This window comes from Macrosteles quadrilineatus, unplaced genomic scaffold (assembly GCF_028750875.1).
Source record: "Macrosteles quadrilineatus isolate MER2022 unplaced genomic scaffold, UCM_ALF_1.0 Scaffold_2__2_contigs__length_208266976, whole genome shotgun sequence".
NCBI lineage: Eukaryota > Metazoa > Arthropoda > Insecta > Hemiptera > Cicadellidae > Macrosteles > Macrosteles quadrilineatus.
In genome coordinates this window covers 87,787,522-87,805,559 of record NW_026542595.1, presented here as the reverse complement: position 1 = coordinate 87,805,559, position 18,038 = coordinate 87,787,522, and the positions used below count along the sequence as shown (strand labels likewise).

The 18,038-nt window shown below is 33.9% G+C and overlaps 1 protein-coding gene across 1 annotated transcript in view; it reads left to right on the top strand.

The window, feature by feature from the left end:
• The first annotated feature begins 8,875 nt into the window (after positions 1-8,875).
• LOC128984555 (Bardet-Biedl syndrome 7 protein homolog) overlaps positions 8,876-18,038 on the top strand; it is a 92,332-nt gene continuing 83,169 nt past the window's right edge. The window contains exons 1-2 of the mRNA XM_054403890.1: positions 8,876-9,144; positions 10,358-10,481. Coding sequence (XP_054259865.1) covers positions 9,049-9,144; positions 10,358-10,481 — 220 coding nt within the window. The 5' untranslated portion in view covers positions 8,876-9,048. The remainder of the gene's footprint in view (positions 9,145-10,357; positions 10,482-18,038) is intronic.

Below are 18,038 nucleotides of genomic sequence, written 5' to 3'. Positions count from 1 at the left end.
AAAGACGTTATTTTAAAACGAATAACGGTCATAATTTCTGACGAATGTAAAAAAGATTCGACTCAAAGATTTTGGAAATACTCATGATGTAGCTACATAACATATCGATATAATCTCTGTAAATATCTTATCATTTGTCAAAAGCTAATCTTTTTTTAGTGTTTTCTACAAATAGCCTTACTCATAGCCTCATTAGATTGCCATAATAACAATTATAAATTCTAAAAAAAATTCTATTTTTTCTCCTTGGTGGTGTTATAAATGACTTTCCTATATTTCCATAGTTTAAATCAGATCTTTCAATGCTTACTAAGAAATGCAGCACAGTGTTAATTCAGTTTTCTTTTGAAGACATCAATTTATCCAGGCTCTCTCGCTTTTAGCGAATTTCCCTATAGGGAAGTAGCTATTACCGTAGGTCTCATGGTAAGACTTAGGCCCGGGACCGATTTACTTTTTCATTTTGATGTCCCCAGAGGCCAAAAACACCATTCGTTCAAATTTTTATATATGTATATATATATATATATATATAGATATATATATATATAGATTTATATATATATGTGTCCGTGAACACGATAACTTGAGTAATTTTTATCCGATTTTGATGAAATTTGGTTTGAAGGTGTAAGGCGGGATAAACTTGAATGAGTTCGCGATCCAGCATGATCGGACCGTGGAAACAGGATTTTATGGGGGGTTTTATGGGGTAAAAATTGGTTTTTCTCACTTTTGACCCTCAAAACACAAAATTTTCCAATTTTTCTCTAAACCTTCTTAAAGAGCTTAAAAAAACAAACAATTCAGTATATCAAAGTGTTTTTGTACGGTTATTGGTTACGGAGAAAACAAAAAAAAATTTAAATTTAAAATTCCCATGTTATTCTTATGGAGAATATTGTAAAATGTTGTAGTTTGCTTGTTTATGGATATCTTTTGATCAAACTTGGCAAATATATTCATTTTATACTAAGCAATAATTATTTTACTTAAAACACACTATTTATTAGTTTCCTTGTAGCAGCAAACCTAGGTACTCGTTAAACCTAATGTTATTTAAATAGACCAATTGAAAATCAATTCAGCCAAATGGAAATTCGCTTAGACGGCAGGTTTGCTGCGGCGGGGGTATTTTCTATTGTAATATTGACGCCAACCCAAATTCAAATAGTAAACATTTCATTTCAACCAAGTCAGTAAATGTTTGTAGCAAACTGTTAAATTAGCAAACTTATTGACTGTTTACAATTAACATTATGTTCTTCTTCTCACTTTTAATTTCTGACAACAGCACAGCTGGAGGCTCATAACAATTTTTGTTTCCCATGTTAATCTTTGGAGAAATACGAAACTTTAAAGGGCCCCAGGGCCTCACTCTCTAATTAATTCCCTAAAATGAAAGTCTCCTGCACAACTTCACGTTACGCTCTTTCCAATGAGACCAAAAACATGTCAATCGGTTCAGTAGTTTCGGAGGAGTAATCGTCACAAAAGTCCTGCTTGCGTATTAAATAAGTACTAGTGTACATGTTGCTCGAATTCGAGCAATTGTAAAGTATTACAGGATTGGCAGACCAATAACAATCATACTTAGCTATCAACATTTCAACAAAAACACACCTATCTTCCCTGTAGCAGCAAACCTAAGTACTCATATTAAAATTAACTTAATGTTATTTTAATAGGAAAAATTACCATTTTAAGGGAATATTTAATCTTTGTATTAATTAAGCCAGGTAAATGGAAATTCGCTTAGTCTGAAGGTTTGCTGCAGATAGATATGGATTTGCTTATGTTAAATTTATTATTTTAAAAGCAACCATCACTTAATTTGAAGACGATAATTAGATAATAAATAATAATTAGTTGATTTGGAATTAGGAATCACATCCCTATTTCACAGTAGACATTCTATAATGACCGAGTGGTTTTATTAAAGTAAGTATATTTAACTACTAGCTGGTGCCCGTTCTACGTACGGGAATCTTGTGAGTAAGTAGAAATTTCTTAAATTCAGAACAGGAGTTGGTTTCCATATTTAGTGTGCACTTTTCCAGATATACTGGAAAAACTATTACTGTATAGGAATACATAATAACCTTCGCAAATACAATATCTGACAGTTTCAAGCCAAAACGAATGCTTCGCAATTCGAATTCGGGCAAAACGAATGTTGCCCAATCTTGTTAGTCCATATTTTATATCTAATGAAGGAAGCAAAGGAATTGCTTTATAGATCTACTAGCAACAGTCTGTTCTCAATCCAATGTTGTGTGTTGTGTTTGTGATGTAGAAGTGATTATTAAGTTGTTTAAATATAGACCCTGTAGTTTTGTACAAGTTAATGACAGAACCCCAGTTATTTAAACAACACATACAATTTACAGTTGGAATTGGGTCAACCCTCTTAAAAATGTTATTACATAATATAATGATGTAATTTATATTACAAATAAAGAGTAAAGAACTCATTTATATACTAACTAGCAACAGTACCCGTTGTGGTTAAACACAACGGTCTCTAGTAAAATAATGGTTATGAAATCCATACACCACTTTACTCACTAATATTAATGGTACAGTTTAAGCACATAACATTAGAATCACATACTAAACCTAATGAACACACTTTAATTACAAATGCAAATTGTTAACAACAACATTTATAAAGAAAAATTAATTAGATAACAATAAGCTGTTGAATTATTAACACACTAGCAGAGTACCCGTCCTTCGTACGGGGTTGGAATATAAGTATAAAATGCTTATTGCAGTTATACTCAAGCTTTGCGTTTGCAATAAGGGAGGACACAGTTTGATAAAATTTGCTTTTTTAAATTTACAGTATTCTATAGTATTACACATCTACCATAGCCATAATGTTCTACCACTTCACCTAAACAATAGAGAAAAATAAATTATCAACAATTCGCAAAATATCACAAATTATTCATGAAATGAAAAACATAAACATAACTGTAAACGATCCTACTTTGACAGTTATCATTGCGAATCACAGTTTTTTTGCTGCTTAGTTAAAATTAGCTGTTTTCATAAATGCAAAGAAAAATATAGTGCTGCACCCTGTTGGTAAATCTTATAACTTTTTAATGCTTTTCCGTATCATAGAACCAACTTTTTTAATTGAAATAGCTGACTAAATTCTTTAATTCCCTTTAAATATGAACGAGGTGTTAGTCCGTCCTACGTACGGGAATTCAGTAGTCAGCTAAAACCGTGTACAATTCAGATCAGCTAGTTTACACATATAAAGACATGGTTTCTTGCAGTTTTAATGTGAAAAATCATATTGTAAACAAATGTTGTGTGACCAAATATGTTTTTATTCCATCATAGGCCTATACGATATGCATTTTAAATTCGATAATTTTACAATAAAACAGCAATTCTGTAATTTTTACGATGTGAAAAGCGTTGAAGTGAGATTTACAGCTGATTCGCACAGACGCACACTGATTATAAGTAGCCTACAGTAGAGAGAGTAATAGTCAATTGAGAAGTGTATAGACCTAGTCAACGATACCACCTTCCATAGCATACCTGCCTCTTCCATAATTATTATCACCACAATACAACTACTATACACAATGTCCAGTAGGTCTGAATAGAAACGACCTAAAATAAAACGATAATATCCAATAAAATTCACAGTACACATAATTTAACTTTGGTGTCCTAACATCAAAACTAATCGTCACACCTATCCTTTATATCAATTTCACTGCATTAATTGCTAAATAAATAAGCGTAAACAAAGAAAAGTAAAAACAATAAAAGTTTGTTTTGAAACAGTTGTTTGGTTCAAATAACATTCATTTGAAAAAAAGAACTGGTCACATGTAGCAGGAATATAAAAAGTAAACACGCTAGTAAAGCTAATGACGTAATTGTCAATGTTTGTTATCCGTACTGTAATTGTACTGTTATCAGTTCTATCCTTGATAATTACCCACCCTCATTGAATAAATATACATTGTAATTTCCCATATTAGTTAATTTAAACTACAATATATTCATAATTGAAATAAAAGTGATATTTTCACGTTTGTACGTAACCACAACTGAACACGATTTCATAAAAGGATGGTTTGTCTAATTGCAGTATCCTAGGTCAATGTTGACGTTGTGTTCAATCTATGTCATCCATCTGTTTATCTTTGTATAAAACCCGGCTGAGGTTGTGGTGGTAATTTAAAATCGTGATTCCTGATTCATCTTTTTATGACATCAATATTTCCGGGCATAATCCAAGCAAAGTTAAAGCAGACAAACATTAATTGTAAACAAAAAGCTACCACGAAGAATTAAAACATGTAAACATTGTTATTTTTCTAATCTTTCCTTGAAAAGTGTTGCAGTAAAATAATTTGCATTTATCCTTTTTTATTAAGACTCATGTACAGAGTCTCGATTTGTACTGTGGTTTAATTAATTTAGGTTAAAACTGTGGTTTAAACTGTGGTCTAATTATCTCTACTAATCTTACTTCTTTCCTATAATCAATGACAAAATAAGAGTAAATAAAATAACCTCATAGTTTCATAGTTTATATATAACCAGCCGTTAGTTAAAACAAACTATATTGCTCTAAAACAAATCGAGGATTACAAAGATTGCTTTAAAAAATAATTTGAACATCCTAGTATATTAATATCACTTGACTTTTATGAAAACATTATAATGTCCCTGCCGTACCGGTTTAATTCGGCATTAGAGGGGTTTCCTTTGCAAATCATCCTAAAGTTAAGTCCGTTTTTCCTACAAAATAGTAGCACTTTCGATAACATCCTTGTTCATTGTTTGTGGGAATTTTCATATTGTAGGTGTTCTTCTTTTATATAGGATGATAACGATAATATTTTTAAAAAATCTCGATTTCTGCTACTTGGTGGCGTTCTATGACTTTCCTATGTTTCCTTGGAAAGCAATTACGACCTTTAAGGGCAGTTTATGAAATAATGGATAGTTTTGCGCTAGTTTTCTCGTCATGACGAACATTTTAAGTATATGGTTTATGGGGTTATGACTTGTAGTTTTCACAAAAGTTCATGTGTACTTTGGGCTTTATATTGATCAACTAGTGGCTTGTAGGGACATAAGTCCCTAAAAAGCTCAAATGTAAAACAAACTATTGTAATATTTAAACAAACTAAGAATAAAATTATCTATGTGTCAGAATCGATACAGTGCTACAATAATACATGTACTCATATTAGTACCCTGGCCAAGTTATTATTTCTAATATTATAGCTCTACTCCTTTTGTAAAGACACAACTGAATTAGTGTAAAGGCTGCCCTAGTTTCGTTTCTGATCAACATAAAATATAAACTACTCTCTGTGTCAGCTTATGTGGTGGGATTCCTCCTAAAGCTGTGGTTGACTTTATACTCTCTTTAAAATTGGCCAATTTAAACGTTCAGTGGGTTCATAGTTTGTTAAGACCATAGTAAAGTATTTATTTGCTAATCCGTTATAATTTTTAAGTTAATAACATAGCGCTGTCTGCTGTTATGACGCAATGTACAGATAGCCGACAGCTAAGCCATATCAGCTATAGTCATGTTAATAGTATATTATTTTTCATTCAATGGATGTAAATTTTGTTTGAAAACATTTTACCGTTTATATTATTTATTTAGCCTACAGTTAAAAAAGCTAATCATCGACTGATTACTAACTCTTTTGCCATTGGTTAGGGTTCCATTATCATGTTAATGAAACCAATCAAGAAAACAAATTCATCAGCAATTAATATAGGTACATATTTTTGGTTAGTGAAACATGAAGAATCGAAAACTACCTCCAGGGTTTACTGTTATAGATTCTCTCTTCACTATCTATATAGATTGTATATATATATACAATGCATGTTGGGCTATATTATTTTAACCTTTTTTCCTTGGAGCAACAGACAGTAGATACCTGGTTAAAATCTACTCCAAACAATTTTATTTTTCCGCCCATTGGAATTTGTTATAGTAATTAATGAAAGGAATATATGTATTGCCTGTACAAACCTATTTCAAATTTTATTCCCAGGTTATTCTCTAGAGTAACTGTTAAGGTTATTCCACTCGATACAAAGTATAGATTAAACACTACAATTACGTGTCAAATTAAATGTTATGAAATTTAAAACAAAAGTTTTGAATAAATTTTCAATATATGTTTTGAAATAAAAACAAAACAGAAGTTTTCTAACTAATCTTGCATCGTTGATTGTTTAGTCAATGGGGCTATTTCATGTTAAACATTCCTTCAGCACAACAATAACCTACTAATGTGAAGAAATGTAATTAAAGTAAAATAATTTTGTAAACTTCGTGAACATATGTTTAAAAAAAACCAAAGCTTAAATATTTCAGCCATTCTACTTCCATTTACTTTGATTTTAACCATCTCCCACGATTCTACTAAATTTCATGCGCTTGGCTAATTTAGATACAAATACACAAATTTGCAAATTGCACAGTAAAATTAATTTCAACATTCTAAGACATAACGACAAAAGTCTCAATTGTATGTAACGTCATCCCTGGTTTTATATAGTATACAGTACATTGCAGAATTTACTGGCAAACTAGTTAAATCCAAATGTAATATTGCTTACTGGCTTAATGATAAATCACGATCAGCTGTATTGAGGTAAACAAAAATCAACAGACAAATGGCTTCTAATGCTATTCTTATGGAGAACATTTTACGTTATATCATTGACTAAGTCAAAGGTTATGTCTAATTTTGTGTTAAAATTTGGGGAATTTCACTATTTTTCCGGGATCGAGACCTTTAATTTGAACCCTCTCCCGTCGTTCTACGACTACCCAGTCGCCCACAATTTTGACGCAAAGAATCGGCTTTCGTAATATATAGATAGATATTTAATTTCCACAAAATCAGTTAATGTAACCAATGCGTTTCGTTGAATTGAAAAACAAAGAACACAATGAAATTAAACAGCTGATGTAAACAATATTATGTTCTTCGTAAGGATAACATGGGAACTTAATAAAAAGCCACTGTGGCAGAGGCCAAGGGACTGTTTCAAAAATTTTAGGCCAGTTTGCAAATCTACGCAACACGCTCTTTCCAATGAGACGTCAGTGGATAAAATCGGTTTAGAAATGGTGGAGGATTCAACCGACAAACTTCGTGTTCGCGTATTAATTATATAGATTTCATATGTGCATGAAATGTTGGTGTGAAACCAACTTGTATAACTTTAAGCTAAATGGTTTAAGTTACCTGGCTTAGTCAAGTGATCCTTCTTCAGTATTACACTACTATAGTTTCGGACTTGAAAATAAGTCCATCTTCAGAAAACGTCAATAGGTCATCTAACCAAATTGGTTAGATGACCTATTGACATTTTTGTTAACCTGAAGATGGACTTCCAGAGGCTACCTCACCATGTATACCTTTGAAGTAGAGGCTATATTTATTCCCAAAAGGTATCAAACGCCAGCTCCTGATCAAATCTTTTCTATCCCTTTAAAGTTTGTTTCGTGTTTTTAGTCTTCACGTACAGAGACTTAAATCTTTGTATTAAATTGTTAGCAATCATAAATCGTGGACAGAATCTTCCACAAAAGATAAATACAATATAGTTTAACACCCTAGAACTCCTTAAAAAAATATATTTTGTTAAGGCTTCGTCATAATGTTAAAAATACTCAATACCACAACAAATTCATTAATTTTACATATGTAAACGTTGATAGTTGTATGCGTATTGTATTTTAATATATCTTCTGTATACATCTAGTCCTCTATATTTTCTGTGAACACAAATGCTTCTGTATACACTTTTTTGCAACTCACAGTAACTGAGAAATATTCTAAACTGATGAACTGTTTTTATAAATTTTTGCCATTATTTCTCAACCCGTGCTTAAAAAATTAGTGACTCGTGGATGAATCCAGATACAAAATTTAATCTAAATCGGACCACAGGTTTTGTCTGTAGCTCTGTATCTGGATCATACAAGTGTGTATTATATAACATGATCAAATCACATAGTCAAAATATGTTTTATTCTATAACTTTTAATTTAATTAAACATAAAAGTCATGCTCCCTCCATTTTTAAAGTATTCAGTCCAAAAATGTAATAAATTTACTTGTGCATACATATTTATTTCGTTTTAATAAATAATTGAGGTGATGCAATACACTTATGTAGGCAGTCGCAGCAGTCGAAGCCGGGCATAGCGCCTAGAGTTTCACGAACGCAAACCGCGCAACGAGTAGCTAAATGAGCCGTAGAGTAAGTGAGCCATCTAATATTTTGAAGAGGGTTCACTTACTCTACGGATCATTGTGCCAATGATCTGTAGTGTAAGTGAGCCATCTAATATTTTTCTGCAGGCTCGTATAGTATACGAGCCTATTCCTATAATTTATATTATTCATTATTTTGGCTCGTATACTATACGAGCCGATTCCTGAATTATCAAATAATTCGTAAGCTTGGCTCATAGTCACTATGATCTGTAGAGTAAGCGAACCTTCCTACTGTATTTTTAAATATAATACACGAGGCTCATAGGCACAATGATTTGTAGAGTAAGTGAACCCTCTTCATTTAATTTTTATTTTCGATAGGCTCGTATAGTATACGAGCCTGTAGTGCAAGTGAACCTTCAATATTATTTAAAAAGCTCGTATAGTCTATGATCTGTAGAGTAAGTGAGCTGTCCCCGAATAATTCAGTTAGCATTGACTGTGATAAATTAGTTGTTACCATGTTACCATAGCAACACACCAGCTGGTTTTTGTTGTGTAGTTAGTTGGTTGGTGCTTGGTGTTGGTGGTAGTTTTAAGTCTTTCGTTTTTCGTTACTGAGATAAGTTACTTGAGTTGTCTAAATAAATGTCGTACAACAGCACAAGACAAGTCACTTACTTGCAAACAGTTTTCATTTTAATAAGCTGTAAAGCCTCTCTATCAATCTAGTTTGTGTCTTTCAGAGTGTAAAATTATTGAACAATCTAACTTATAGGCTACAGGCTATATTTATAAAATGGAACTAACCAGGGTTGATTATACACTTCTTGGATTAACTTCACCACATTGTATGAAACTATTGCCTAATAATATACAGAAAATGGCTCAAAAGGTAAATATTTCTTATTAAAAGTGTCCCAGAATTAACGTCTTTCAACTTACAGTATAACTTAGCATTTGCAAACCACACAGTAATTTGGGTAATTTTAAACCCATGAGGTTGCTAATCAAATATGACATAAATTACCTGGCGTGGACTTCCTTATCTGTTGTCAAAAACAACCGAATGAAAATGTTGATTGTTCGATTGTTTCATTCGATATATAATTTGGTTAGTTTAAGTTAGGTTAACCTAACTAACCAAATGAGATATTGAATAATCGATATATCGATCAATATTTTCATTCGGTTGTTTTTGACAACAGACACGGAAGTCTACCCATTACCTTATTTATAACTAAAAATAAATGCAGTCCAGAGAGGAATCTTATGAAATTTCAAAGTTTTACAATACATTTTGATGTATGTATAGGCCAACACCGTATTTCAAAGTTCAAACAGGGGTTAGGCCGATTTGGAGGATGAAGTAATTTTTTGAAGTTTCGTCGGCAGAACTCTATTATTCAAAGAGACGGAGGTGAATTTATAAACTTGTTCTTGCCATAAACGTTGACTGCTGAAAACCTTTACTATGTCACTCCCTAAACTGCAGGCGGAGCCCCGGCGCGCTACTGAATCAGCGATCGCTATTGGCATTGAAATATCTCTGTAAGACGAATCACAAAAGAGCAGTGGTGATTGTTCTGCGTTACCCTGAAAGTGGATGTAGTTCACTGAGACACCCAAAGTGAGCAGCACTGCCTCAGGGATCAATAACCAGAGTCTTTGTAATATGGCTCTAACAGAGAAAATCCCTGAAAACGGGACAAAAGCATTGCCAGACGGGATTTTACGTGAGTTTTTAATACCAACCTACACTAAAATAAAGCTCGTATTCCTGGCAACAATCACATTATCGCCAGCCGAGTGCTGGGTTTAGACAGACGCAATATTTGCCGGGTGAGCGCACTACTGATATTGCAGTAGGCCGCGAGCAGTGCCAGTTTCGTGCTACTGATATAGCAGTAGGCCGCAGTCAACGTGTTAAAAACTGTAAAATTGACATCCTGTTTGACACAGTACTGTAGGCTACTTACACGTAACTTTGGTGTTTAGTTGGATCAGTGATCAGTAGACTTACTACTAACATTCAGGCCTTAATTACACTCAGAATTATTTATTCAAGAGATTTATTCAATTTGATTCCACAAATTGTTTGATTTTAGGTAGCAGTTGGTGACCATGATGGAGTGGTTCAGTTATTTTCTTTAAAACGTGGAGAAATTCAACTTGGCTTCAAGACTTTACCTGGAGATAAAATAACAAGATTACTTTTAGGAGGAGCCTTAGGTTAGTACACCTCGTACGCTCGTAGGTTGAGTTAAGGTTTTATCCTACATTTTGCCACCTAAGCTATATACGACTACTGCCGGCCTACAACAATTAATTGATCTTAATAGTTTTTCTGAATCCACCACCCTCTGGCACTTTCAATCACCTCTCATTTTTCAATATTAAGGTAAACCACCCTAATTCCGGTTGCCACCAATTGCCGGTCGTATAGTTTACAGCTCCAAAAATAAGGATTGTATGGTTTGAATCTATAAGATATTGTCGTTGGTCGTTTTCGAGGTTAATCTAGTTTCTAACCGTACTGGATTGAAGATTGAGTGAGAAGAAGTAAAATATTTGTTGGTCTTGGAAGGACGAACTACAACGTTGGCGGGAGAAAATGCAACATCTCTAGAGCTAACTGCTAAGGATAGAGGTAAGAGAAATAAGATTTCACTTAAACTTTTGTGAAATACGTCAAATAAACTACCTGTTTTTATGATTCCATATGTGAATACTTTGTTATCATGTGATTTATAATGAGTAATTCCGAAAACTGTTAGAGTAATAAACCGACCGGGTTTAGGGTGTAAACAATGTAGCATCGCGTTATTCCGGTCGGCAAAACCGGGATTACGGCGTTGCGTTATATTGACTTGTTTTAAGTAAGATTTAGGACGTAGTGATATTTTGAGATTTGTATTAACTTACACTACCGTCAACCGGGGTTAGATTGACCCCTTTTTTGATGTTTTTGTTGATTAATTTTTGTTTATATTGATTAATATTCACAATATATTTTTAAATGATATACAGGTACTGTGTGAATACCTACCAGTAATTATTTTGTTTTTTATTGTCATATGTTAGTCATAAAAAAAATTATAAAAGGGGTCAATGTTACCCCGTGTCTTGGGGTGACATTGACCCCCTACATTTATTATACTAAAATTATACATAATAAAGCACTGGGGTCAATGTTACTAGTGTACAATGAAACTTTGACCCCTGTAAAAGGGGTCAATGTTACTTAAGAACAATAGAGTGGTAACAACATCAAGGAGTGAACATAAAAAAAAATTTTATGAACTCACCTAGGCTAATGATGGAATAAATCAAATTAGCAATTTTTTTTATCACATGATTAGGATGTAACACCAAGGTAAAACATCAAAACTACAAGTTATTAGTGACTAAAATCATTAAATTTCCTTTACTCAAACCCTTCCAAAAAAGTTATAGAAAATTTTGCGCCCATTAGATTCCAGAGTTCCCGGCAACTTACCAATCAGATCTACAGATGGGGCAGAATAGAAAACACATTATTTTCTTTTGGATGTAAATTTGTCCCCATAGTTAGTGTTAACAGAATTAAGTCACATTACTTCAACAAACTGTTAATTTTTTTAACTTAACAGGCAGAGACCTGGTTAAAGTGTTGTTTTCCTCGCTTTCCACAGATTGCTTTTACCTCAACTTCATAGATAAAAATAAAACAATTATAAATCAACATTTTTAGTATGTCTATTACATTATATACATAAATCAATTAAATTAAATATACCAGAATTAATAAAAATGATGTGTAGGCTAATTACTAATTAGTAACTTGGAATTATAACGAGGGGTCAAAGTTATCCGAAGGCAAAAAAAAATAAGGGGTCAATGTTACAAGGCCTTAAAAAATAATTATTAATTTATTAAATTTTCTTTATTTGCTTGTAATAAGTGCTCAAATATTCCTAAAAACATATATATTTTACCATATAAAATCCTGACAGTGCCAGAACCAACAGTTTTTGCTGGGCTGAAAAAGTTTTTTGTTATGAAATTATACAGCTGTATTGTAGATGATTGTATGATATTTTTTTTGTATTGTTATAAAACTAATTTCTGCTAAATATTATTTGTTTTCAAATTGCTACCAAACTACTGAAATTTATCATATTTTTTATTTTCAATTTATTTATAACCTACTATATAAAAAAGAATATAATAAAAATAATTGACCCCGGGGTCAATGTTACCCCTGGGGGGTCAGAATTACCCCGCTTGACGGTAGAGACTGTATTAACACTGTTGGTTTTCCCAGGATAATTTATTAATATTTTATCGAGTACCAGTTCTCCTCGTGAATTTAATAACACACACACACACACACACATATATATATATAAAAAAGGTATATGTTACCAAACTTCACCCTAGCATAGTTACTTATTTTGTTCACAGGAAAGATGCCGACTCCAACTAGACCAGCGAAGAAATACTCCATCGACGATGTAGAGAAGGCCATCGATGCAGTTCGACGGGAGGGGATATCAATTGCTGCCGCCGCAAAATCTTTTGGGATACCAAAGTCCACTTTACAGGATAAAATAAATGGGAAATATGGAGTAAACTCAAAGGCTGGTCGACCATCTGTACTGTCCAGTGAAGAGGAGGATTTGTTAGTGCAGTGGGTGGTACAGATGGCTAACCGAGGTTTCCCCATCAATAAAGACCAACTAATATCGTCGGTCGCAAAATTGGTGAAAGACTTGGAAAGGGTAAACCCATTGGTTGATTCAATTCCCGGGGAGAAGTGGTATTCGTTATTCTTAAAGCGGCACCCTGAAATCTCCCAACGTGTGACCCAACTGCTAACCACGTCAAGAGCAGGTGTGACAGAAGGGCAGATCAGGAACTGGTTCCATGAAGTTAAACTATACATAGAGGAGAATAACCTATTGTATGTGTTTAAAGACAAAAAAAGAGTCTTTAACGCAGATGAAACCGCTTTTTACCTCAGCCCTCAAGGTAAAAAGGTTCTCGTTAAAAAGGGAGAAAAAAGGGTGCACACCGTAAGTGGGAACGACGAGAAAGAATGTTTAACCGTCTTAATAAACGCGAATGCCGCTGGGGACGTTGTGCCACCAATGGTCATTTTCCCATACGCGAGAATCCCAGGCTACATTGTAAATAACATGCCAGATAATTGGGGGATAGGGAAGTCCGAGTCAGGGTGGATGACGTGTGAGACATTTTTTGAATACGTAACGATTGTCTCCCATCCCTGGCTCGTAGCAAACGGCATCACCTTTCCCGTGGTCCTATTTATCGACGGCCACACGTCTCACTTAACGTTCCACCTATCAGACTTCTGCCAGAAGAACCAAATAGAACTAGTAGCACTATTCCCTAACGCTACGCATATAATGCAACCTTTAGACGTGGCTGTGTTTAGTCCTTTAAAGTCGTCCTAGAAAAAGTTCGTTCAGAAATGGCGCTTTGACAACGGGGGCAGAAAGATGAAAAGGGAAGAATTCTCGCCTAATCTAGAGAAAGTCATAAAAGAATGTTTGAAAAAAGAGACTATCCAAAATGGATTTTCTTCAACTGGATTGGCTAACCTGGACCCGGACAAGATCAAATATGAAAAGTTGCTGAAGAAAGAAGAATTTGCTCCTTCAGCTCAAAGTCTAGAAATGAAATTGAAAGAGGTGAAGGGACATCTGCAATACTTTGAGACAAAGATCGGTGTGGACAAAGTTAGAAGATTTGCTTCAGTTCAGGTCGAAACAACAGATGAATCGCTGTATGCCTTATGGCAAACCATCAACAAAGACGTGGCTGACATGAATAAACAATTAGCAGATGCGAAAGCAAAAAATCAGCGAGAACGTGAACAAAATAAAAATCAGACTGCACAAGAAGTAACAGAAATTGAAGAGGGTGACAGTGAAGTAGTGGATGAGGACGTCATTCCTGTTGACACATTTGCTGATGACAGAATTGAGGACAACATTGATGATGATACAATAGAGGGAAACGTTGCAGATTTATCTGCAAATAATGTTATTATGGAAATTGAAAATTTACTTGGGATCAGAAATAGTGAAGAAGAAATTGAAAACATTGGTGACCTATTGATGGACGAGGAGGAAGGAAATATCCTGGCAAGTACTGAGGACATTCAGCCGACCGCCGAGCAGCATAATTTAACAAATTCAGAACTAATTCAGGTTGTTGCAGAAGAGCATTTCCAGCATGGCACTCTAACCAACGAAAACGTCAATGCAGAACGTTGTAAATAACATTGAAGGAAATTCAGAACATATCGAGGTGATTTTAGATGTGACGTCTGACCTTGCTATAGGTGCACACTCAAAGGCTACTCCAGAAAAATTCAGCAGCTCACCTTCTAACATCCCATCACCCTTCAATAGATGTCTGTTATGGCCTGAACCAAGTACATCTACTCAAAAAAAAAGGAAACAAAAAGAGAGGCTTCCTGCAGTAGTTACTTCCGCGCCGTACAAAGAATATTTAAAGAAAAGGGAGGATGACAAGAATGAAAAAGAAGCAGCTAGGGAAAGAAAACGAATCGAAAATGAAATAAAAAGAAGAATAAAACAAGAAGGCAAGAGCAAAGACAACAATAAAATACCCCCGCCGCAGCAAACCTGCAGACTAAGCGAATTTCCATTTGACTGATTGGATTTACACTAAAATGTCTACTTAAAAATATTACATTTATTCCCCATTTAAATAGAATTAGTTTAACAAGTACTTAGGTTTGCTGCATCAGGGAGGGTAAAACTGTTTTTTTATTTTGTAAAATGTTGATAGTTAGTAAGAAATAAAAACATTTTCCAAATTTGATCAAAATATGTTCATAAACAAGCAAACTACAACAGCTTACTTATTCTCCATAAGGATAACATGGGAATTTTAAATTTACAATTTTTTGGAATTTTCTCCGTAACAATTAGGCGCATAATAACGCTTCAATATACTAAATTATTTGTTTTTTTAAGCTCTACAAAATGGTTTGAAAAGAAATTGCTAAATTTTATGTTTTTTGGGTCAAAAATGGGAAAAAACCCATTTTTACCCCATAAAACCCCCCGTAAACCCCTGTTCCCATGGTCCGATCATGCTGGATTGCGAACTCGTTCGAATAAACGTAGGTTTACACGTTTGTACCAAATTTCATCAAAATCGGATCATTTTTGCTCGAGTTATCGTGCTAACGGACACACATATATATATATAAATATAAAAATATATAAATATATAAATATATATATATATATCGATGGTTATAAGCACAATAGTTGTATGTCCATTTTGGTAAACTTTCGGAAACCGCAAAACAAAGTTTGTATTATGGGGGAAACTTAAACTAAAACCGTTAAATGTTTGAAATAAATAAATTTTATTGGCCCCATTTATTAAAAATGCATCTACATAAATAGTTTTATCTTTATTCAAGCCACATTTTTACAAATAATTTGTAAATCAAACCATATTGGACATACTATATGTGTGCACTTCTGAACGTGCAGATTTATGGACATGCTACGAGTGTGCAATACAAAAACTGCCCCTAGATGGTTTTAGTAAGGAATGAAAAATTTAAACAACTGTTATCATGGGCGCCCCCTGGCTACAAAAATTAGAAATAAATTTAATACACATAATGTTCTGTGATCATTTGGGTTTTAAGGAATTTATAAAAGTATGTTCAAAATGGTCATGTCTAAAAAATGTTTTAAATTGATGTTTAAATCAAATAAGTAGTTGACTCACAGATGTAAAAATCTTTTATACGCACTTTCATACTTTAACAAAACTATTCAGAAAACAAAACATAAACTTTCTTGGCTGTTATCTAGGCTTTATTCAACTATAATTTTTTGTCTTTATAATTGTTTGGTTAATTGTTAATGTTGGCATAAAAAACGACGACTCCCTCAGGTGACCGTCCTTGATGCACAATGTACTATTTTGTTTTGGTTGGTTTTATGTATTACAAAATAGCGTAAAAATATGTTTTAAAACACTATATTTTCAGATTTTTTCCCGGGGAAGGCCCCGAACCCCTGGAGGTTCGTTAGACCTATATATTGCACCCCCCTGTTCCAAATTCTGCGGACGCCCATGACTGTTATTGTCTTACATTGTAGACTACTTTTATTTTTAACATTTTAAAAATAAAAATTACTTGGCCTACCAGCTATTAGAAACTTAAACACAAATAGGCCTAAACGAAACATTAAACTAAGCACGAAATAAATCAGGTAGTGCCTTTTGTAAAATGGTACCTATACAGTACAAACTGTATAGCCAGTCTTTATGGGGTTTATTCAACAGTGCTGTCCTTTAGACACATTACTTTATTTTCTTATGAAGTTTTAATTTCTTTTATTTTCTCTGGTTTTTTTTTAGCCTCCTTGGTTTTCTTAAACTCTCTTTACATTACTTCTTTTTCTGGTTTCTTGCCCTATAACATCTCTTCTACTGCGTCTTCCTTCTTTCTTTTTGGTAACTTCAGTGAGAGACTTGTTTCCTTCTTCTTCCTCTATGACGTAAAGTACAATACAGTATCTCTTGCCGATGCGGAACTAGGGATTTCAGTGACAAAATGCGTGAATGCTTCTGGGATTACACCCGCTTTAAGTAGGTACATCAAATCCTTTTTCTTGGCGCTGGAAACCGGAATAGGCTCGGTGTATTTTGGACTGAGAAGTTGTTGTTCCCAGACAAATGGCGTCTCGGAATCCATTCGTACATCAAGAGTCAAAAACTTGATTTCCTTGTTAAGTTCGTACTTGTATAGAATTTCAAAGGGGTTTGCTTTTTAAAACCCAAACCACTTTACCTTTAGCCAATTCACGGATTCTTTTTTGGTGTTATGTTCTGTTGTGCACAGATGCTGTATGTCCTAAACCTAACCTAATTGTAAAATAAAATGTGGACATACTATAAGAGTGCACTTGAGATCATCAGATTTTTGGACATACTACAAGATGAAAAACAAATACCAGAGATAGTAGGCCTTGTATTTTCATGCACAATCATTGCAAGTCCAAAGATACTATATCTGTGCTCTAAAGGAGTTTTTCTCTGTTCAGCTGGTACTGCAATCATTGGACATGCTACTAGTGTGCAGGATAAAATTACATCATACCAAAGTGAACACTTTTATTTTGAGAATTTATATTAATTTTTCCTATTGTAATATGGACATACAATATGTGTGATCTGAAAGATGAAGACTACAGCTTTCCAAATATATAAAAATGTCAAAAGTGAAAAAAATTGGACATACAATGTTTGTGCATATAACCATCGATATATATATATGAATTTGAACGGATGGTGTTTTTGGCCTCTAGGGACCTCAAAACGAAAAAAAAATCGGTCCCGCGCCCAGGTCTTACCATGAGTGCTACGGTAATAGCTTATTCCCTATATGGGAAATTCGCTAAAACGAAAACAACAAAAAACGGATGACCCAGCCAGCTCAGATAGTGATGGTGATATATATTCTTCACTCGGGACTGTTATTACAGATGAAGAAAGAAGATGCTTGGCTGTCAACAATTGGGTGGTAGTGCCATACCTGATAAATAGTAATAAGGAACATTTTGTGGGTCAGATTAAATCCATCCAAGGAGATAAACTTGGAATTAAGTTTCTGGAGAGAAAGGGGAATAAATTTGCTTGGCCTGAAGAAGATGACGTTGACAACGATGTTCCTCTAGAAGACGTTCTTCAAGTTTTAACAGAACCTACTCGGGAACGGAG